The sequence below is a fragment of the Emys orbicularis genome, chromosome 8, assembly GCF_028017835.1.
Source record: "Emys orbicularis isolate rEmyOrb1 chromosome 8, rEmyOrb1.hap1, whole genome shotgun sequence".
NCBI lineage: Eukaryota > Metazoa > Chordata > Testudines > Emydidae > Emys > Emys orbicularis.
Window position 1 is genome coordinate 82,884,933 of NC_088690.1, and position 23,301 is coordinate 82,908,233.

At 38.7% G+C, this 23,301-nt stretch overlaps 1 protein-coding gene across 1 annotated transcript in view; it reads right to left on the reverse strand.

Annotated features, from left to right (window-relative positions):
* Positions 1-23,301, reverse strand: part of DOCK2 (dedicator of cytokinesis 2) — a 500,992-nt gene that overhangs the window by 293,739 nt on the left and 183,952 nt on the right. The window contains exon 26 of the mRNA XM_065410088.1: positions 19,534-19,682. Coding sequence (XP_065266160.1) covers positions 19,534-19,682 — 149 coding nt within the window. The remainder of the gene's footprint in view (positions 1-19,533; positions 19,683-23,301) is intronic.

The following is a 23,301-nucleotide window of genomic DNA, read 5'->3' on the forward strand; positions in this document are numbered from 1 at the left end:
TTTTTGATTGCTGAGCAGCTTTTTAACACTCCAGTGAAGGTGTGCAAAATTACTACCCTTTAAGAGCATTGGCCGCATAACCACCCGTATCAGACCGGAGAAATATCTGTTAATTTCTTAGAAAGTGTTCAATGTTACTTCATGAAATCTGCAGAGATGGTTTTCTTTTCATGCAGAGAAGACATACCATGTGTCACTGCTGGAATTGCAGCACTTCTAAGTAGTCTTCTGGTAAGAATCCTTGTCATGAAATTACAGAGCGTGGAGTTCAAAACTGACAATTCTGCTGGAATTTTTATGTGCCATGCTGTAAGAGGTGTTTTATGCTTTGTCCCCTGTTAGAATTCAAGATGTTTATATTAATCATAGTTCTCTTTAGTGCATTGATTACCACAATAATTTGAAAAAAAAATACAGGCTTTTTTAGGCTTGAAAAACTTCACTCTTGAACTTCAATACTTTTACATGGAAAAATTGCAGCATTAAATATTGAGAGCCCTGGAGTACTGATGTATTAGCACTGCCTCAAATGGCCAAGGAAATATGGGAACATTTAGGTCTACGGTGCATTAGCTCCCCTCTCCTGTAATCAATTTCACTGCTGTCATTGCCTCTCATACTAGGTACCAGACTTTTTTTTTAAATAATAGCATTACTAACATTTCTACTGCAGTTTCTTCTTTAATGTCTTACGCTTTTTGTATTCCTTTGGTAGTCTTTCTAGGTATAGGTCTCCCGCCTGTGTGAGGATGTTATACCACACATTTTCAGACAACTCCTAACTCAACATTTTAATAATCTGATTTCATCAATTGCATTATTTTAATTATTTGTCTATCATGGGGCACTAATCCTAATCCAAAAATGCTACCATCACACCGCTCTTTAACAAAACCACAGTTGTTCCAAAAGCTGCAGTATTATTGACTTACGTGTCAATAACATGCCTCCCTGTTCATCCATATATATATATATATAAATAATATATATATAGGCTGAAATTGCTTTGTAGTAATTTGTCTCATGCTTATTCCAGAAAAATGTAAGGAATTATTTTGTCAGTTCTCAAAAGGATTTTCAATCTATGAAAGATTTTATTTTTAGCTTGTTATTGTATTCACTATGCCATCCATGTTTTTACATCTTAATTTCTTCTTGGGTGAATTATTATAATGCTTCATAAATTTACTTTCCGGTGGAAGTCTGAAAAAACTGAAATACTACAAAACTGATGATCACCATGTGATATGCATGGAAATTTCCTACAATATCCTTGGGGGGAAAAACCTAAACTTTCTCCAAATCTTTGCATGCTGAAACCTTAGGACAGCTTTTTTTGAAAGGCATGCTTTATTTTACTGCACTTGGGAATGCTTCCCTTGAGAGAGTCATATCTTCAGTCCATTAAATTACAGGACTTTACAATTATTGGCTCTCTTTTCTTAGAACCATGTGAGGCAAATACTTCAGTAGAGGATTCTGTTTATTTCTAACCTGTAGGCTGTACAATTAGTTTTGGGAGTGTGGTTTTGTTTTGTTTATTTTCAAACAATGTGTTTGGAAGCACTTGGAAACAAAGGAATTGGCAAGCCACAACAAGGCATGTACTGTAAAAGGACATTTTAAACTGAATTAAGTAGAGCTGAGGCCCAGAAAGAAGAAATAGTGAAACATTTTATCATAATTGTAGATATACTAATAGTGAACTGACACTTAATGATTTGATAAAAACTATGAGGGAAAAGACTTGGAGTATATTCTACTCCTTGAAAAAAAATCAATCACTGGCAAAAAGAGTTAGCCACTAATTGACACTATAAATGCTTTCCTTGTTTCTCCCTCATGCTTCCTTTCCTAAAGAAGGGAGCTGAACAAAATGTCCTCACAATCCAGTCTCTTCCCATTATTACATTTCAGTATGGTCTGCAGCATCATTGATACTATCTAGAATAATGCACAATAAGAGATTGCTTATTAAGGAGAGGGGCTGGTTATGACTCCATAGTTAAGGCTTAGTTCCATTTTGCACTTAAACCAGGTTTGTTGTCTATGAAAATATAGCATATCCTTTGTGAATTTGCAATACTTATTCTGAGTACAGAATGAATTTTTTGAGAGTTTGCAAGCAAATTTATTAGTGTTTGAGTTAAACAACTGGGTTCGGTAAAAAATGTATTATTAGTCAACTATTTCTGTGATAAATGGGCGGGGAGGGTAGCTCCCTTTTGTGGACACCCAGTCAGCCACTTAGCTATAGAATCCCTCTTGGTAGCTATTCTCTAGTTGCTTTACCTGTAGAGGGTTAAAAAGTCTGACTGCATCCATAGGTAAAGGGAAGTGAGTGGGCACCTGACCAAAAGAGCCAATGGGAGGGCTAGAACTTCTCAAAATTGGGAAAAAATCTTTCCCTTTGTCTGTGTTGTTCTCCAGAGAGAGGGGACAGAGCAAAACAGAGCTGAAGCTATGCTGTAAAAAGCTGTGAACCAGGTATGAAAATCACCAGATCATACCTAAAACTACTCAATTTGAAACCCCAGATATGTAAGTAGATCAGAAAATGTCTAGAAAGATGTGATTAGGTTTACCTCTTTTATTTCTGTAAAGTTTGTGGACTCCTCTGCGCTAACCCCCAAATGCTTTTGTTTTGCTTGTAACCATTAAGCTGGACCTCAAGAAAACCATTCTTGATGCTTAATTATTATATTTGCTCTTTTTAAATCTAGCAATAGCCTAAGTTCCAGATATATTTTCTTTCTTTTTGTTTTAATAAAATTTACCTTTTTTAAGAACAGGATTGGGGGTTTTTTGTGCACATGTTGTTTAATTAGCTGGTGGCAGCAGCTGATTTCCTTTGTTTTCTTTCTCAGCTCTTCCCCCGAGGGGGACGGGGTTGTGAAGGGGCTTGAGGTTACCCCAAGGAAGGAATTCCTAAGTGCTCCTTTCTGGTTTCTCAAAGGGTTTTTTTTTTTTTTGCACTTGGGTGGTGGCAGCATTTACCATCCAATGGCAGAGAAAAGCTGTAACCTTGGGAGTTTAATACCGGCCTAGAGTGGCCAGTATTAATTTTTAGAATCCTTGCAGGCCCCCACCTTCTGCACTCAAAGTGCCAGAGTCGGGAATCAGCCTTGACAATTTCTTTCATCTCTAATGATTTTAGAGGAACAATGCAGATGCTTCAAAATTAACATGGAGTTAAAATGCATGGAAATCTTATGCATAGATTATAGTTGAAGATGATAGTTTATAATCAAGTTATGATTGATACAGCTACCTGTTATTTAAATAGGCCTCAAAGAGTCTTGGGTCAACAGCCTGGGTAATTTGTAAATGAGGTCATTGTAGTAAATCAATCATCACCCTTCCTCTAGAGCAGTGGTGGGCAATATGCGGCATAATCTGATGGTGGGCCATGAGACAGTTTGTTTACATTGACTGTCCGCAGGCACGGCCACCTGCAGCTCCCAATGGCTGCAGTTCACGATTCCCAGCCAATGGAAGCTGGGGGAAGCCAACCAATGGCTTCTCAAGCAGATACTTCCAGCTATCAGTGTTATGCAATCTGCGACACAATTCACTTCTGTCCTAGGCCGAGATTGAATTCAGATCTACAGAGGTGAAACGTTTATTTACAAATTCACTTTATCATGTAACCCTGCACATATAAAGATACTTCTAATAGATTATATTGAATAATGGAACACTACAGACTAGAGTAGAAGCAAGTCATCTTATGAAAGAGTGTCAAACGACATGTCCGTGATTTTAAAATAATTATATAACATTTCAGTGAATCTTTATCATAGCCATGAACACATGGCATGTGACTTTGTCCTACAACTGAAGTTCACAGATTATTAAAGGCCTCATACTACAAAACTCATTTGATGTCTGATTTAATTAAAATAGTGCCATTCCTGTCTTATTGCTATTTTCACTTATAATACACACACAGAACCATTTTTAAATTAAACAGAAGAATCTAAAAACTATTTGAGCAATCCTGATTCTGTCATATCAGGAATCCAGGGTAGGATTTCCAAAAGCATGACACCTTGGCATAACTTCTCCCAGTTAAGTCAATGGAACTTTTACCACCAACCTCAATGAGAGCAGAGTTAGGCCAATACTAAGGACATTTGTATATCCTATCCCTAGGGTTTCAAGCTATGATATGGGGCCAAAAATGGTTAAGCAACTTTCATGCTAATTGACCCACATTCAAAATTTAGAGACATAGTAATAGTTAATGATTGTGTTTTTGTGTATTTATGTACATATTGTTAGAGGTTAACAAGGTAACCAAACAGTTCTTGTCTATGCTGTATTCTGTTGATTCAGAGATCAAAAAATGATCTTAACATTTAAACGTACTGATATCGCTGTCAATTTTTATTTGAAGTTTGTGGTAAATCACTTGTGAAATGGTGGAAGATAGGCAATTGCTTATGTTAATCCATGTAGCTAATTACCAGTGATGCTTTGGGAATAGGTCTACTTCAAAGTCACAATGATTGCCTTTTGTTTACCCAAGGACTGCACACTGCAAAAGAACTATGAAGGGGACCCTTGGGTTCTGCTCCTTTTTATCTCAAATCTGATTATGCTTTCTCAGGGAAAGCATTAAACTGCAAGATTGAGGTCTCCAAAATCATTTGGATCACCCTGCTATTGGACATTGGACTGAACCTATGGACTAATTCTAAGAACTCTTTGCAACTCCAAAATTCACCACCTCTTCTATGAAACTGATCTCAGAACTGAACTCATAGCTGTATGTATAATGATTTTTTCTTTTTTAATAAACTTTAGTTTAGTTATTAAGAATTGGCTGTAAGTGTGTATTTGGGTAAGATCTGAAGTATTCATTAACTTGGTGGGTAATGTGTCTGATCCTTTGGGATTGGTAGAACTTCTTTTATGATGAACAAGATTTTCAATAATCATCATATTTGACTTGGCTGTCTGGGAGGGAGTCCACAGGCTGGGTTGCTTTAAGAGAACTGTGTATTGGCTTCTGGGTCACCAGGAAGGTATTGTAGAAGCTGTTTTGTCACTGCCTTGGTGAATCTAAGTATTAGAATAACCACCGGTTTTGGGGATCGTCTGCCCCATTCTTTGCAGTTTGCCCTGATTGAGCAACTTCAGCATGGCCCCCATTTCTGCAAAATGCCCAGTTGTTTAGAATTTAAAATATATTGAAACTTTTCCAGGTTACGGAGGTGCAAGGAAATAAGTTCTTGCTGACTGAACACAATTTGGTTCTCAAGGTAATTTGGGGCACTAGCCTTTATAAGAGCATTATCAGTGATGTCTGACTTCACTTGCAGAATGGCTGCTATACAGCAATTATTTCTAGGTTTAATTTTACCACTTAACTCTGGAGTTCTAGGCTCTTTGCTCTAGGGGATCCAATGGTTCTCAGAAGGAAGCACTCAAGCTACCTATTTTATGGATATTCAAGAGTGTTCTACCATCGGTCTGCTGCATGCCTTGAGCAAATCACTTCAGTGCCTCAGTTTCCCCTCTCACCATTTTTGTCTAATTATATTATAAATTTTTCTAAGCAGATACTCTCTTCCTATCTGTGCAGTGCCTAGAACAATGGGGCCCTGATCCTGACGGGTCTCTAAGCACTAGTCTAATGCAAATAATGAGGAGGAGCTATTGCTATTACAATAATAAGCAGATTTCCAGTAGATTAAATAGGACATGTTAAAATCACCTATGCTAAGTTTTAACTTTATACCAGAATCACGTCAGCCTAAACTTATACTTTGTCATGGAGACAGTGAACAGGGACAGACATGCTGTTATTAAATATAATCCAGACTACTTAACGTTAAGATGGACAGAGAGGATATGCATGAATTAAATTATGTGACTGCGCCCTGCCTGTCCCATAGAGATCTACAGTAGTGCACTCCCGGGATTGCTTGCTCATCAGGCTAAAGAACCTAGTAGAAAAAGCTGGTTGGCCCCTATTAAACCTATTTTCATTATTAGAAACACCAGGCTGTCACACAGTCCAGCCCATTCCTGGAAGGCACGCTGTTACCAAATTAGTACCCATATTATTGAGATTATACAATCCTAATCAATATTAATGCAGGTCTTAGTCTACTGAGTAACAGCAGTGTGAACTGGACATTTCCAGAAGTCTGGAAAGACTCTGGCTGAGCCAAATCCTCATATATGTAACAAAGCGCCATGCCCTCTCCACTAACAAGCCCTTTCTCAACTTGGTAAAACATTCTGTATCTGCTGCCTCCAGGATGACGTATGTTCATGCACATTCCTTTCCTTTGATCCTTACATTTTTCCTTTGTTGCGCGTTGCTATTTTTCTTTAAATTACTTATCTCAAATGTGATGTTTAGTAATAAAACAACGAACCAGCACTAAAACAATATCATAACCCACTTAGGCCTTAAAGAAGTTAAAACTTTTTAATATATTCACATTTTATTAAATTACAAACAATACCCTTGTACTTAATGTCACTTACCTAAACACATTATAACACTCATCCTGTCTCTTTGATTAGCAATTACAGTGCCAGATGCCATGCTGGGGTAGGTAACTTTCCAACACTAGCATATGGTTGTTTGGCGGACTTCCCAGTTAGGCTGGCACATCTGAAGTTTCCAGAGGGCATGTCACATGCTGATGTTGCTACTGAATTCCTTCAGAGACTTCTGACGAGCCTTTTTCCCTAGCCACTGAATAAGTGTGTGCAAAGTTGGATCTATTTTTGGATAAGTCCTTCCCAAATGCCTCATAGGAAAACTCTAATTAGACACTTTACTCCTAACAAAACATTAACACACACCTACCTATATATCTATATGTTAATTAAGTTATAGTTGTTTCCATGTTGTCGAAAGGGCCATTGTTTGAGACATTTAAAACTAGGCTGAATAGAGCATGAGAACAGCATGCAAAAGGCAACAATCCTGACTGGCAGAAGGATGGAACAGAACACTCAACTATTTTCACTTTCTAAACTGGATGGGTTGAATTGATTTTTTTTTCAAGTTTCAGCTTTTTAAAATTCTTTTCATTTAATGTAAATCAATATTTTATTTAAATTTAGACTTACTGGTTTACATTTGAATTTATTTGCCCTTTATCTAAATTCTAAGGTAGTAGAAGATTAATATTTTATATTATATGTGATATCCTTTCTCTGGGGATTAAACCCTGCACCTGGAAGTTGATGGATTTAATCTATTAAGTCTTTTTCTAGACCTACATTTTATCATTTAAATTATTTAGTAATCTGTGTAAAGGGGGAAGCTGAGCTCCCTGTAAGCTGCCACTGTTCACCTGAATTAGGGGGAAAAGCTAAATATATGTTATGCAGCTCCCAGATGCAATACAGTACAGATATGTACAATTACTGCTGTACAATAGTGCACCTGATTTTATTATATGCCCACTTCTATCATGAAGGTAGGAGGACATTGCTCCCAGGATAGGAGCTTTGAAATTGCTGCTGGAGAACAACAACTGCTCGCTGGGGCCTAGGGGAAGCAGATCTGTCACGGCTCAACAGGGAAGATGGAATTAGAGAGAGGTGGTGATTTGTAACCTCAGTGCCAGACATGTGTTTTACGCATGATAAACTGAACCAAAGTAGAGATTAAAAAAAAAAAGTCAACCTGAAGTGATCTTTGAAGTCCCTCCTGACCCCCTCAAGGCAGATGTGCCGTTGATCCAGTCTTTCCCAAGGAATACATTTACCCTCCCACCTGGTCCACCACAGTCCAAATACACATGGACATCTCTAAAAATGAAATAATATGGGAAAACATGACAGCATTACTCATGGCTAGTCATTTTAGGGAAGTACACAACACCCTTTACCTTCAAGCTATACAATTTATAGTATGAAGTGATTCATCTCAAGTGTTCTCAAATTGCTTCCGGGTTAAGGACTAGACTGGAGCTTTTCTTCGCCATTTCAAGTGTCAGAAAAAATATTACCAGTTTTCATTTTGTTAACAAAAATTTTTTTTCAACTGTTAAATGAAAATTTTGTTTCTCATGTTTTGGTTTTTCTTCTCACTTTCCCCCCACACCTTGTCCCAGTGAAAAAGAGTTAAAGTGAGAGAAAATGGGTCATCCTCATTATTTGGAAAGAAAATTCCTAAAATTTTGAATTATTTCATGTTTTTCCTCTGAACATTTGATTTGAAATTTCTCTGAAAAATTACTAATTTGACAATGATTTTTGTCCATGAAAATTGTTTTGGAAATCTCATTTTTCTATTTATTTTTTCATTGAAAAAAATTGTTCAACCACCAGAACAGGATGTCTTCATCTGCCACTTCTTGTTTGGTCATTGGATCCTAAAAGGAAGACTAGCCTTCCTGAATTCTGTGTTTCAACTCAACGTCCCACAGTTAAATGACACAGGACAATTGTCCTTTATTTTTATAAGTTCCGTTTATTTTGGGCCTGCTTCCACACTCTCACACTCCACACTTCCTCAGGCCCCCATCAAAACTGCTGAGAGTTTTCTTAGAGTAGAGACTTCACAATAGGCTGATGAGGAGCATTTTAGGTATTAACCTCTTCTGTGACTCCTTCTGCTATTTACATTCTTTGCTATAGCTTTTTTCCTCCTATGGCTTCGCTGAGATGCCGGCATATAAAACAGATATTTGCAGATATGCTACAGATATTAGTGCCCCTGACATACCCAAGTAGTAGGGAAAATCATATTCCATCTAACTGGCTGAGTACCTAGAATTTTTCAAGACTAGTCTATATTTCTAGGGTACTTACCCTTCCCACCCCATACCGAGAATGCACGCGCACACACACTTTTACCTAAGTGTGTGCATGGATTTGCTAAAATGGCACAATGGGGGAAATGATCATGTGATAACCTGCATGTGAAAGAGATTATGCAAATGTATCTGTGGGTGTGTGCTGGGAGCAGGGCAGGCTCCAGGCACCAGCGCAGCAAGCAGGTGCTTGGGGCGGCACGTCTGGCTCTTCAGCAGCAGGTCCCTCGGTCCCTCTCGGAGTGAAGGACCCGCTGCCGAAGTGCCGCCAAAGAAGAAAGCGGCGTGGTGGAGCTGCCGCTGCTGCTGAAGTGCCGCCGATCGCATTTTTTTTTTCCCCCCTGCCGCTTGGGGCAGCAAAAACCCTGGAGCCGGCCCTGGCTGGGAGGGATTTATAACTCTGTTAGCACAATCAACATTGGCTTTTTAAAAAAAGTCTGTGAAGTCCAGTTTTGAGAGTGTGTGTGTTAAAGTGGGATAAATGGAATAAAAGTATGTCTTTTAAAAGGGACAAAAATGAAAGAAAGAAATGAAACAAAATGAATCCCAGTTATAAAAACCCCTAGTGACTGCACAAATTAAATGTTATAAATTATATACAATTGCAAGCAGTTGAGCAGGAAAAAGACAACAGCTTTTCAAGATAACTGAGGAAAACAACAAAGCTTGCTCCTTAAAGGGCAGTGAAGGAGTACAATCAATTTATTTAATCTTGCAGATTCAATGCGTCTTTCATATGCAAAACGTAACTGTGAATTTGGCATTATATGAAAAGTATGTCAAACAGAGTAAGGAAAAGCATCTCTATGAGTCATATGCTGCAGAGGCTGTAATAGATAAGAACAGCAGCTGAAACATGCAACTGTATTATAATATCAATACCTTGTTTACTCTTTAATTATCTGAAACAACTTCACTTTAGATGTCAAGAAAGGCATTATTTTTCATTCTCTAAACATCCACGCAATTCAAATAAAGTTTAGATTTTTAGGCATAATCCTATTTTAGTGGATCAATTTTTAACCAGAGAAACTGAAGCCAGCTGCAAAATTTTCTTAATGAGTGGTGCTGTTCTAAGTTAAATAAGTGAACATTTAAAGTTCACTTTAAATTAAATTAATTAATCAATCAATCCCAAAGCAGGAGAAGCAGCAGGCAAAAATGGAGCTCTTCATCCATCATATCCCTAATCCTGGATTTTGAACTTCTGATCCTTTTAGATGCTGGAAACATATTTGAACATAATGAATTTAATGTTAGATGTTAACATTAGTATTTTTGTCCTCCAAGAGATAGAAGTAGAAGGGATTTTTGTCTCAGTAATGATTAGGTTTATTATTATTAATCTTTTTATTAATGAAATATACAAAATACTAACAATGCACTATCCATCCACAAATCTCTGTGTAACTTTATGAGGAAAAAAACAAGGATCAATATCCCATTTTAAAGACAGAGAAATTGAGGCACAGAATCCATGGATGGGATTTTCAAAAGGGACTAAGGGAGTTGGGTACCTTACCCCCAAAGTCAGTGGTAGTTGGGTGCCTGACTATTACCCTGGATTTGAGGGGGGGGTATACCCCAAAATGTGATCAAGCCAATTGCAACCAGATTATGTGCATTCAGCCACCATGAATTAATAAAATATAACACCACGTAGTTAAAGGTTAATTTGAAGACCGGCATTTAAATGCAAGGTCAAAAACTTGTTGGCAGTTTCTGCTAATCAGAATAAGAGGAGGGCGAAAAAGTAAACAAGAAAGACTGAAAACCTTGTTGGTTGGAAGACCTTGAGTCTGGGCTCTTCTAATATTAGATGTTTATTAAAAGTTAGAAAAAGTAATGATCCAGTAGGGGTCATTATGACCTGTGTGTTTTGTAGAAGTTAGTTATAAAAGTCTAAATAATAGAGTATACTTTGAAGCAGTTCTCTGAAACCATCTTGATAGATGTTTTTCTGGACACCTTTTCTCCCCAGTGGGTAAGCAGTGGCCACTGCAAACCCACTGTTAATTACTCAGTACTATTCCAGAATTTAGGTAAATATCTAGGGTGTTCTAAACCTATTGCTTAGGTCTGTCTGCTTAAATCTAATAAACTGCAGTGTTAGACAAAAGAACGCTTACTTGCATTTAATCTCTTATCAGAAAGAATTGCTGTGTTCCCATTGATTTATTCCTGACACCACCTGGAGTGAAATAGGTAAGTTGCTCCTGCTGTGGGTTCTGAAAACCCCGGATAACAACTCCAGTAGGTGTTTTACAAAATCCCAGTATAAGCTGCTTGTTTAAGATCTTGGTGAGTCAGTGGCAGAAATGGAAGTAGAACCAGGTCACTTGTGTCCCAGTCCATGTGGCTCTGTATGATATGTATTTACAACAACCAAAACACTGTGCCTAAGTGACTGTGTCACTGATTCAGCAATGCCTAAGGGTATGTCTACACTACAGGATTAATCCGAATTTATATAATTCGAATTTAGGAAACCGATTTTATAAATTCGAATGTATTCGGCCACACTAGGCACCATTAATTCGGTGGTGTGCGTCCAAGCTACCGTAGTAGCATCGATTTCCAGAGCGTTGCATTGTGGGTAGCCAATAACATCTAATTGCCAATAACATCGAATTGCGGCCACACTAACCTTAATTCGGATTAACAATACCGATTTTAACGCTACTCCTCTCGTCGAGGAGGAGTACAGAAATCGAATTAAAGGGCTCTTTAATTCGAATTAAATGGCTTCGTTGTGTGGACGGGTCAAGCGTTAATTCGAATTAAAGCAGCTAAATCCGAATTAAAGTCGTAGTGTAGACCAGGCCTAAATGACTTAAGAGCAGAAGTTCAATTGAAAACCATTTTCCAAGTAAATGGAACTGCGGCTCTTATGTCACTCTGGGTACATCTAACACAGCGAAAAAAAGACCCATGGCATCAAGTCTCAGAGTCTGGATCAACTGATTTGGGCTCATGTTGTGGGAATATAGAAATAGGAGTATAGACATTCAGGCTCAGGCTAGAGCCCAAGCTCCAAGACCGACCCCCCCTTGCTGGGTTTCAGAACCTGAGCTCCAGCCCAAGCCCAAACAACTGCATTGCTATTTTTATCCCTGTAGCATGAGCCCCACATCACCTGCCTGAGTCAGTTGACCTGGGCTCTGAGACTTGTTGCTGCTGGGTTTTTTTTGGTTGGGTGGACGTACTCTTAGGCACTTCTAAAAATCCCACGTGTTCTTAAATAAAAATATCATCAAGATAAACCTAAGGTCATACATAAGCATCCATTAATTTAAAAGAACAACAGAACACTGTAGCTATGTAAAAACAAACATCTAAGTAAAGAAAAACATAGCTAACAATGTTTAACTTGGGCCCCAGACATCAAAGCACCAAACAAACAATATAGGTTACCTCACCTTTTACTATGTGAAAGTTTAGACGGACAGCAGTGGCAGTGTTTTGATTCTGGTAGAACCTCACACTTTAATGATCAAGCCAAATTCATGCCTAGTTTTAGACCTGGTCAATTTTTTCCCATCTAAACTTTTGATAAAAATGGCTTTTGGATTAAAATGAAAATTTCCTTACTTATCTGATTGGTCCTCCCCATGTCAACTGTCTGTTACAGAATACATCCATTTATACACACCCCACCCCCAATACCACACACTATTGTAATATTCTTTGAACACAATATGTTTTGTGGGAAATCATTTGAAAACTAATAACTCACTGGTCCATAATATCATGGTGAAACGTATGCAGCAACATTATATGTAAAGTTATGAATTTCCCCTGTATCGTGAGGTTAGCATACATTCAAACCCATGTAGCCCTGACTAGGCAGATGTTGTTAAACAGTCTAAACAAATAAATGTGTGTTTACCTCAAGTAGTAAACAGGGTCCTTGGGACAGCAAAAGAGGTCAACTCATTTCTCAAAGGCAAAGGACAAGCTGGCCTTTGACACAAGGTGTCAAAGTTGACTGGCAATTACTGGTCAAGGAGCCATTCTTTGGCAAGGAAGTGGGTGCAAGAACAGATTGATCTGCATTTTAGCAAACAACAACATGAAACCTCTGTCACCACAAGACTCCATGTCTCCAGTGTCATAGAAGGAAGGAACTTTATCTAGGGGTAATGCTCAGGAAAAGACATTTTAAAAGGTAACTGTACTATAAAAATGAGGGGCAAAAATACCCCAGGCTATCTTTCCCTATCTTCCTTTCGCTCTTTCTCTCTCTCAACTAAGATGACAAAGGAACCAGCCTTTTGACTTTTGGGAGGGATCCTGACAAGAAAATTTGATTAGCAATGCTGCTGGAAACATGTGGTAAGGACTTTACCTTGAATCAAGCCGGGGTTGTTAAATTTTACCTACTAGAACATGTTTTCATCTTTATTTCTCTTGTAACCATTTCTGACTTTAATACCTTACACTTGTGCTCACTTAAAATCTCTCTTTGTAGTTAAATAAGCTTGTTTGATTTTTTTAAAATCAAAACTAATCCAGTGCTGTGTTTAAACTGAATTGTTTGGTAACGCCAACTGAAGTAGCCAACTGTTGAATATTGACCCCTTATAGGGCGATTGGACGTCTAATATCCAAACTGCTCCAGAGAGGGCTGGACAGTGCAGAACACATTTTAGGGAAAATTCGGGACTGGGAGTGCATTGCAATCACCCTATATGTAGTAACCAAGGCTGCTGGAAGCCAGAATGTGGCTGGTGTATTGCTGACAAGCTGCTAGGGTCAGGGTTGCTGGACCAGGGCTGTAGCTGGACACAAACACTCAGGGTGTGATCTACATGCTGTTTGGCTGTTTGTGAGCAGCCCAGCTTTGGAACCACAAGAGCAAAGCATTGTGAGGCACCCAAGGTTGCGGGGCAGGTGGTGACAACCCCTCACTGGTCTGGATTGAATCCCAGAACGTGACACTGTCCCATCTAAATCAACGGGACTACTTGTTTGAGTAAAGAGAGCGAGGAGCAATGGCTGTAGGATCTGATCCTTCGTAAGGTAAATTTGATTTTTTTAAATTTATATCAAGCATATTTTTTTAAATATAGATATTGCTAATTCTGCAAACCTTGTGTGCAGTGTTTAAAGGAAAGGCTGTCCTCCCTTTGCTCGCTTTCAGGTATTTCCTCAATAATATTTTATTTTGTATAATTATTAATGGATCCTGCTCATCCATGTAAAGAATGGCACTTTGGGTGTTTTTTGTTTCCATTTTTAGATAATTAAATGTCTCCAATTGGCATGATCTCATCTGAAGGCTGAGCCAGTTCTTAGAAGTGATAAATTACAATTAAGTAATATTAAAATCATACTTTATTATTTTAACCGTGTGTGAAAAGAAAAATTTGCAAAAATGCTATCACAAATCTATTTTAAAAATATACTCTGAGTGTATTGTTGTGAGCATCTCATACACTGTGTAGACACATTTTCTCTTTTGTCTGGACAGTTATGTTATTGGACCATTGGACCTCTAATTTGTAACACTGGCAGTGCTTAAATAGTAAAAACCCCTTAGAATAGTATCTAAAGATTAAAATCAGTTTTAAAACCCATTGCTAAAACTATCAATATTATTTTTAAAAAATTGATTCTGTATTTTTGACTTTTCAATTTTGAGAAATAGAGCATCTCTGTTATCTAATCTTTGTTCCTATCAGAGGTCTGAAATGGAGTAGCTACTAAAATTCCCAAGTATCTAAGTTTGCCTCCAGGACATATCGATTGTTGATCTTTATAAAGATGGCGTTTCTATTTCAAGGTCATATTTAAATGACAAAAAAAATGGGTGAGTAAAGACTTTCTTGCTGAGTACAGGCATTTACTTCATTTTTCTTTAAAAATTATACCAGGATTACAGTGTATTTAACCCATCCACTTCTCAGCATTGCAGAATAATTCATGGAGAAGGTGCTCAGTGGCTATATGGTGGGAAACATCATTCCACATGTCTGCAGAAGGTAGGGCTTGGGGTATAGCTGCTCCAAATTATATTGTCCCAACCTCAACTCTGCAGGGATTCAGAATCAAAACGAGAACTGGATCAACATAATTTTATTGCAAAAGGCATCCCACTTATCCCCCAAGAAGAATTAAATGGCAATAGCTAACTGGGAGGCTTCTCAATAGCCACAGAAGTCAAGAACCAATGAACAGGACAGGACCAGCCTTCAAAAACCTTAGCATCCACTTGTGTATCAGGGGCTCTCTAACACACTTACGGTGGTGTGGAGAGTACATACACAGGTGTGAATAGCTGTGCAGACAGTCAGGCACAGTTTAGGTGAGTAAAGACATGCCAGAACCAAGCATCATGTACCCTACATGGCTCTCTATACTCGCCCAAACAATGCTTCCCCTGTCTACACTAATTTTAGCAGTGGAGCATCCCACTGCCTCGGGTCTTTCCCTGCCACAGGGAAAGGCCCCAGAAGCAGGAAAAGGCCCTGGCAGGGAGGAGACAGCAGGAAAAGGTTATGGCAGCATCTCACTGCTGGAAACTTCCTCACTACTTCCCCCTGCCAGAGCCTTTCATTACCATATGTAGATACATATTTCAGTGTGGACACAGCCTGCATTTCACTGTAGCTACACATACCCTTACACACCATTGCCAGTGTAGACAAGGCAAGGATCTGCACAGGTCACATCCACCGGTCTAAGGAGCAGAACACTGTGCACATTGTACAGGGTACTTCTTATGCAAGGTGATCAATCCTAAGATTTTTACTTGTTAAAACTGGCCAAGAGTAGCCACCAATTTGCCATGATTATCAATTTTCTATAAGGCAAGATTTAAAAATCTAGCAGCTCTTTAAACTTTCAGCAGCACACTAGTATTCAAATGGTTTTAGAACTGAAGTATTCTGAAGTAAAATCTAAAATATTTTTCTAATTTAAAAATCCCTTTAAAATAAGCAGTTTTCAAGGGTTTTCAGAATTGCTGAGCACGCACAGTTGCCAGAGTTTCAGTAAACATGGAAAACCAAAGAGAATAAAATATTGCATTCCACTGAAACAAGAACATGTTTGTTTAATCAGTTTTGCAGTTTATTTACCTGCTGAGTTTTAGGAACAGCTGCAGAAATATCAGTTTAAATTTGAGTGTTTTCAAACCCCTCAAATTTTGCATTTTCATGAAGTTAAAAACACTAATTTCACATCAAAAACAAGATCTTTTCAAGATGCAAATTTTCAAAGCCACCTTTTACTCAGCACATGAACATAAGAATGGCCATACTGGGTCAGACCAAAGGTTCATCTAACGCAGTATCTTGTCTTCCGACAGTGGCCAATGCCAGGTGCCCCAGAGGGAATGAACAGAACAGGTAATCATCAAGTGATCCATCCCGTCGCCCATTCCCAGCTTCTGGAAAAGTATACTGGAATTAACTCCATTTCAAGTGAGGAATCTGAAAACCATTTTGAAATTTTAGCTGTATTATCAAAATCAGAATGCAATGTTAACAAGTCAGATGTTCTAAAGCTTCACCTTTCTTTGTTAATACTTCAACAGTTCTCTACTTCAAAAGGAAATAAAAGGCTTAGAGAGGAAAATAGCTTTTGCATTAACTACATATACTTCAAAAGGATTTACAAGTGACCCTAGAGTTCTCATTTCCTAAACTCTTTGAAAATGGGCATATTAGTAAATGTTAAGCATTACTTTCATAATTTTTTTCACCTTTAACATGGCAGCATCCTAGAACTGAAACTGAGTGATTTAATTTGAAAAAATTAACCTATTTAAAATATATTACTTGAGATATGTAATAAGTTTGTGCAAAACATTTACCCATCCCTTTTCATTCTTGTGTTCTACTCATCATAGAGTTTCACAAGCCTGTAATCCCCTGCTTTACTTAATCCACCAAAGTTTCCCCATCTCCTTTGATAACTCCCTCTTTACATTCCATGTTTTCCCACAAACCCAATTAACTATCATTTAGCTCCTCCATGAAGTAAACGAGAATGAGAGAATAAGAACCCCCTGAAAATATAGGAAACTCTTCACCTTTACAAATAGGCCTAAAATGCCTATCACACTTTGAGAACTACAGAACTATACAACCAATGTACAGTGGTGATTGTGTCATTGGAATATGGCCCCACTTAAATATGAGAAGGTAAAATCAGAGTAAAATAAATTTGTCTTTATCCCCAGAATCTGTGACCCAGGGATCTCTTGGTGCTAACTGGCAGAGGGTACAGGAGTTCATAAGGGTTACAGGGATGCCCTGGGTTTGATATGTACAATACAAGTCCACTAAAGAATGTCATGTTAGGTCTCTTCTATAAGCATGTGTCATGCTGGTCCTCATAATTATGATGAAACGTTTGTACAGAAAACATGTATGGAGTTGTCAATATATACAGACAATTATCTTCTCAAGTCTGTGACTTGGGGTTGGTCATCAGAAGGTGATGAACAAGTTTCTTTCAGGCAAGACATGCTAATGTACATAGACAGGTTGATAAGTAGTGTATACTTCACAATGAACACCTATTTACAGCCTAAGCAAAATGCTAATCAAGTGATTGCAAAGTCTCCAGGGGAGGCTCGGGTGGGGGGGAGAGAGAAGGGAGCAGCAGATTAACCCATTTTACAAATGAAGACAATGAATTGTTGGAACTATATGTGGGGTGCAGATTTACACCCAGTTATCCTTCACCAAGGGGAAGAGCTGCCAGCTGTCTTGTCTTATGAACAGAGCATCACCCTCAGTCTGGCTCTTAAACACTGGGAGAGAAACTTTGGGAGAGCTTTACGAGACGGGGAATATCATGTTAATGACGCTCACAGTCTAGAAAGTGTTTTATGATTTTATTTTATATGTAACCTTTTGATTCCATTCATTCTACTTGCTTCTTCTCAAATCTCTGTTCTTTGTTAAATAAACTTCTTCTTGTTACTGTCAACGTATCAAAGTGCTATGTGTTAAGCAGAGCTGTGATCTAAGGTGTAACTGGTGAGCTGGGTGTATGGTTCCTGTGGGAGCAGAGGATCTGGGAATTTTGGGAGTGTCCAATGGATAGGGGGCTGGCCACTCCAGGGGGACTCTTGGAGGACTTGCGAGTTGGCATGTGCATATATTGTTAACTTGTAAAGGGAGTGTGCAGGGCCTGTGTAAGCCTAGAAGGTAGTGCTTGTGTTGCCAGAGGCTGGTGAACTGACCTACAGTAGGCACAGACAAGGCTTCCTCACACTATGGGAAGGTGGTAGCGAGGTACCTAATGACCCTGGATGCCCCCAGGAAGCATCACTGTATCATTGAGGGTACGTCTACACTGCACGCTTCTTTCAGTGACATGTAGTGTACATACTCACGTAGGCCCCCTAGCATGGGTACAAATAGCAGTGTAGAGAGCAAGGCACGGCTTAGATGAGTAGAGTTAAAACATGGCTGAAAGCTGTAGGTAAGTACTTGAGACCTATCCTACACGGTTCTCTACTCACCCAAGCCACAGCGTCCACATTGGTATTTTTAGCAGAGCAGGATCTGGCTGCCTCCCCACTGCTGGAACCCTTCCCTGATACAGGGAAAGACTCCGGCAGCTCGGAAAGACTCCAGCAGCTTTATGCAAGGCTCTGACAGGGGGTAGGTAGCTGGGAGCAGCTGAAACCTTTCCCTGCTGCATCCCCTCTTCCAGAACCTTTCACAGACACACGTAGTTACCCACCGCAGCGCGGATGCAGCCCGCTTTCTACTGCGATATGTAGCTATGCATATCCCACACATTGCTGTGAGTGGTATGTAGTGTAAGATGTAACCTTACAGAGATTAATCTAATAGAACATCACAACTCTTCAAGATAAAGATGGAGGCTCCGGTGCTCCCAACTCAAGTACCTATGTGCTCATTCCATAAGAAGCCTCCAAAGCAACAGCAAATCCTCCCTGTATATCCAGACAGCCATCGCAGAACATTAAGGAGCCCATCCAAGTGTGCTCTTAATTAAGAAGTACACGTACAGCTAAAGTAAGGTACAGTCCTCCACTTACATTTTAACCTGAACTCGCTGTTGTACATTCTTCACACAGTGCATCAGAAAACAACATTTTGCAGAGTTAATAATCAGCTAGAGAACAAGAGTTCAATGATTACAGAAAAGCAGCAACTTTGAAAAATAGATCCTACGCCAAAGCAACGTCCCATTATACTACAAGCAGAACCATAATCTCCAGTGACACCCAAGTATAGGAGGAAGCTGATTGACAGTAAATGAAGCTGAATCTTTCTTTGAAAGCTTTGTTCAATATATGTAATGTAAGTACCACTTTTTCTATATTTAGTAAATATTTACAAAAATAATTTTAGAAGAGAGGAAGATGTCTTATAAATAGGTAAAATATGAACTTTAGAATAAATATTAGGTAACATTCTAGTATACTTCACCACCTTAGTCTAAGATGAACTTCAACAAATTAATTTAGACAGGCCCAAGCCTCAGTTGGTATGAATGGAGATTGATTTACAACGTCTGACTATTCAAGGAATATTAAACAGAAGTTGAAAAGAAAAAAAGCCCTAGATTTTAGTATTTCACCTTTCATACCCTCACTGCTATAGAATTTTACCGCTGAAATATAGATGAGTTGAACTTGTCATCAACTTATATTTAGCATTTAAACGAGATTCATCAGCATCAATATTTTACAACTTAATCATCTCAGCCTTGGTAGGCTTGAGCCATCTACATTTTCACCAATACTTACCGCGTCTTGATAGCTGAGGACCTCCAGGATGCTATTGAGTAATTCTACACAGTACTTCTTCTCTTGAAGCTGAAGTTGTTGCTCTTCCCTTTGTTCTAGTAATTCTTTCAGTTCTTTTGTAATCACTGGAAGCAGAATGTCCCTGCATTCTGGAAAGTAAAATATTCTCTTATGAAAAGGAAAAAAATATGTCAATGCTATTTTGAAATAAATCCTCCTTGAAACAGTGAAGCACAATAAGCTCTTCCTTTCCCAGCTTTAATAGCAGAAGTCTCCATCACCTTGGTTTTCTTGATTTCTCTCTCATGCCCCAAGGACTCTTCAACATCTTTGATGCCTTCGCTGCTTACCAATATACTTCACACATAAATGACGAACCAGTTGAGATAAAATGCTAACCTGCCTTCAGCTAAGTTTGGAGTGTTGTTTAATGCCATGGACACTTGTCTGTGAATACTTGTTGACTCCATGTATGAAAGATTGCAAAGAATGCCTATATTTCTTTACAAAGTGAAATGCTGTATTTAAATCAATCTAGGTTTGTTCTCTGTTGAGATGCTGGGTTGCTTTTGTTTTTGTGGTGTGTTTCATTTGTTTGTTTGACAGGAGTAAGATTGCTTTTCTAGCATGATTGTTCTAAGTGGAATGTTTGAGACATGAAAGGATTCACACATGTCCAGAAAGTAAAATATGGCTAAGAAACAATAGAGATCTACATTTGATAGCAAAAGTTAATTAAATTTGAACCCTGCAGAGAGACCCACTCAACAGACATGGAAAACTTTTGAGACTCCTATCTGCAGCAGAAGTTCCAGATATTAAGAGCTGAGCCAATTTCTGTCCTCATTTTCAACTGAACAACCCCACTGAAATGAAAAGTCTGATGTATCTGCAGCTCAAACTAATTGATATTTTATCTAGGAGAACTGTTTCTGGGAAAGTTTTGGAGAAAGCACTACATTAACTAGAAATAAACAACTTTAAGAAAAGCTGAGTGGCTACAGGTAAAGAATGGGATATTTCCAAAAGACTGGATGTTACATACTACCAAATAATTACTAATCAATAATGTTGAGTATTATTTTCATTATAAAGTTGAGTCTAAAGTGAGCAAACAGGATGCAGTGAAACAGTGAATGAGGCAGAGGAGAGGTCACTTTAACTGCACTTTCCTCTCACGTCTATAAAAACCATCCAGCAAGAGATCAAAGCTGAATGTAGCTTTAGAGGTTTCACCTTAGAACAAAAGAATTACAAGAAATGTGCAGACCTGTTGAAAACTTTTCAGTGAAACACTGAGCTGAAATTTTGACCAATTTGTTTCAGGTGACACCTCGTACCTTAAAATTGTTTTTGTGAACAAACAAACAAACAAAAACTCTTCATCACGCTTTCACTTTTCACTCAGAATATGTCTAATTTCTACTTGCAGATGAGTTTATTTTCTCCAGAAAGGGAAAACTTTTGAATGAACAAAACAAAACAAACCATGAAGCCTTTTTTTTTTTAATTCAAACAAATGTGCATTAAAAACTCACATTTTTAAAAGCTTTGCTTTTCGTTGGGATTTTTTAACTCAATACCTTGTAACTTCAATGTAACAATATAATTTCATTATATTCATGACCCCCCGTAAACGTCTAATTGCTGAAAATTAATATTCAGTAAAGATAGTAGACCATCAAAGCAGTGAGACCAGGTGAGTAAGGTAATATCTTTTATTGGACTAACTTCTGTTGGTGAGAGACAAGCTCTGTATGGCTTGCAAGCTTGTCTCTCTCACTAACAGAAGTCGGTCCATTAAAAGATATTACCTCACCCACCTGGTCTCTCTAATGCCCGGGGACCAACATGGCTACAACTACAATGCATACATCAAATCAGCTGACATTTTCATCATGGATTATTACTGTTAGTATGCACCTTGATCCAGCAAGACAATTAAACATGAGTAGTCTCACTGATGTCAATGGGACTGGTCATGTGCTTAAAATTAAGCACATACTTAAGTGTTTTGCTGGGTCAGCATCATAGTGCAACTAGAGTACATGGTACTCCAACAAATCAAAAAGACAGAACCCTGCCATGTGGATGTTACTATCCAAGTTGAATACAGCAGTTTTACACAGTTTAGTCATCATCTACGCAGCTGAGTGTGCCATTAAGATACATACCTTTTTATATTAAACTGAAAAATGTGTTTGTGACGCAAAATCCTCTTGGTGCCAACTGGCAGAGGGCCCAGAGGAAGCATAGGATTTTACAGAGATCCCCTGGGTCAGATAAAAACATACTAACTTCACCAAAAGGCAGCATATAAAGTCTCTATTATGAGCCAGTAACCCACTGATCATCATAAACATGCAAAATGTATGGATAATATTTAGCAAGTTATGTATCTATACTGGAAATTATCTTCTCAAAGTCTTGGAGTTAAGGCAGGGGACTTTGGTGACAAGTAAAAGAATAGGGGTTATCCTGTTCTTGAAAAAGAACAAAGAACTGTCCTGTTACCTCTAAGGGTACCAAGAAACGCTCAGCATCTTTCACCTAGCAGGCAAGCTGACAGAGTGACTTGTCTCACAAACAGAAGATCACAGCCAAGCCAGGCTGTAAAATGCTGGCAGAACTTTGGGTGAGCTTTTCTCTGTAAGACATGAACATATGTAGTTAAATAAGTCTAGGCTCTACTTGGTATCACTGTGTTAAATAAGCTTTTACTTGTTTTCATTATAAACTTATTTAAGTGCTGTGGCAATCTAGTAAGCTGGGGTGTAGTGTTCCTTTGGGAGCAGTGAGTCTGTAAATCTGAGTGTGTCCAGTGGAACAGAGGCAGGACACTCCAGAACGCTTGGAGGGCTCAGGGGTTGGACTGTGCCTATCGCTAACCTGTAGAGTGACTGTGGGGCCAACGAGGCCCAGAGGGGAGTGCTTGTGTTGCTCATGGCATGTGGGGTTGGGGAGCTGACCCCCAGGCAGGCATAGACAAGACCTCCTCATGCTATGGGCAGGTGATAGGAAGGTGCCTCATAACCATGGGTAACCCCCGCGAAGCCTCAATATTTCATAAGTCTAAGAAAATGTATAGATTGTCTGCCTAATATGGGAAATTCCTGACAAATAATTTAACTTTCAACTCTTGACAGCAGGGACAACACGGTCCTTTGGACAGGTCATGGGACTAGGAGCCAGAAGATCCAGCTTCTATTCCTGGCTCTGCCACCAACTCACCATGGGACCTTATGTAAATCACTTAACCACCTGTGCCTCCATTCTCCCATCTGTAAACTGATGATACTGATTCTTACCACTCACATGCCCCTTTGTAAAGTGCCTTGAGATCAACAGATGTTAAATTCAACAAGATAGCAAAGTCCCAGTAATATATTAATATTGATTCAGGGATTGGTCTTTTAGCTTGGTTTTTTTACCATAAAACTAAGCAGGGTAACATCTGTGGCAAGGGAAACAACAGCCAGAAGCGTCTTAAAACCCAATTGCAATCCTTTGACTGATGCACTTGGTTGCAGACAAAAGATTAAAGACAAGTTCAGTCAAATGACAAATCCAAATTGTGATTAAGAATACTGTACAGCTACTTACATAGAAACCAAGATATTTGTCTCCCTTTTAAAATTGCTGGGAAATAGTTTCCTTTTCAAAACATGTTTGCAGAGGGACCTCCACAATACAGAAAACTTCTGGGCCGGGTTTCTCAAAAAACTGCCCTCTTCATCCAGCATTATGTAGTTTGAATTCTCGACCACT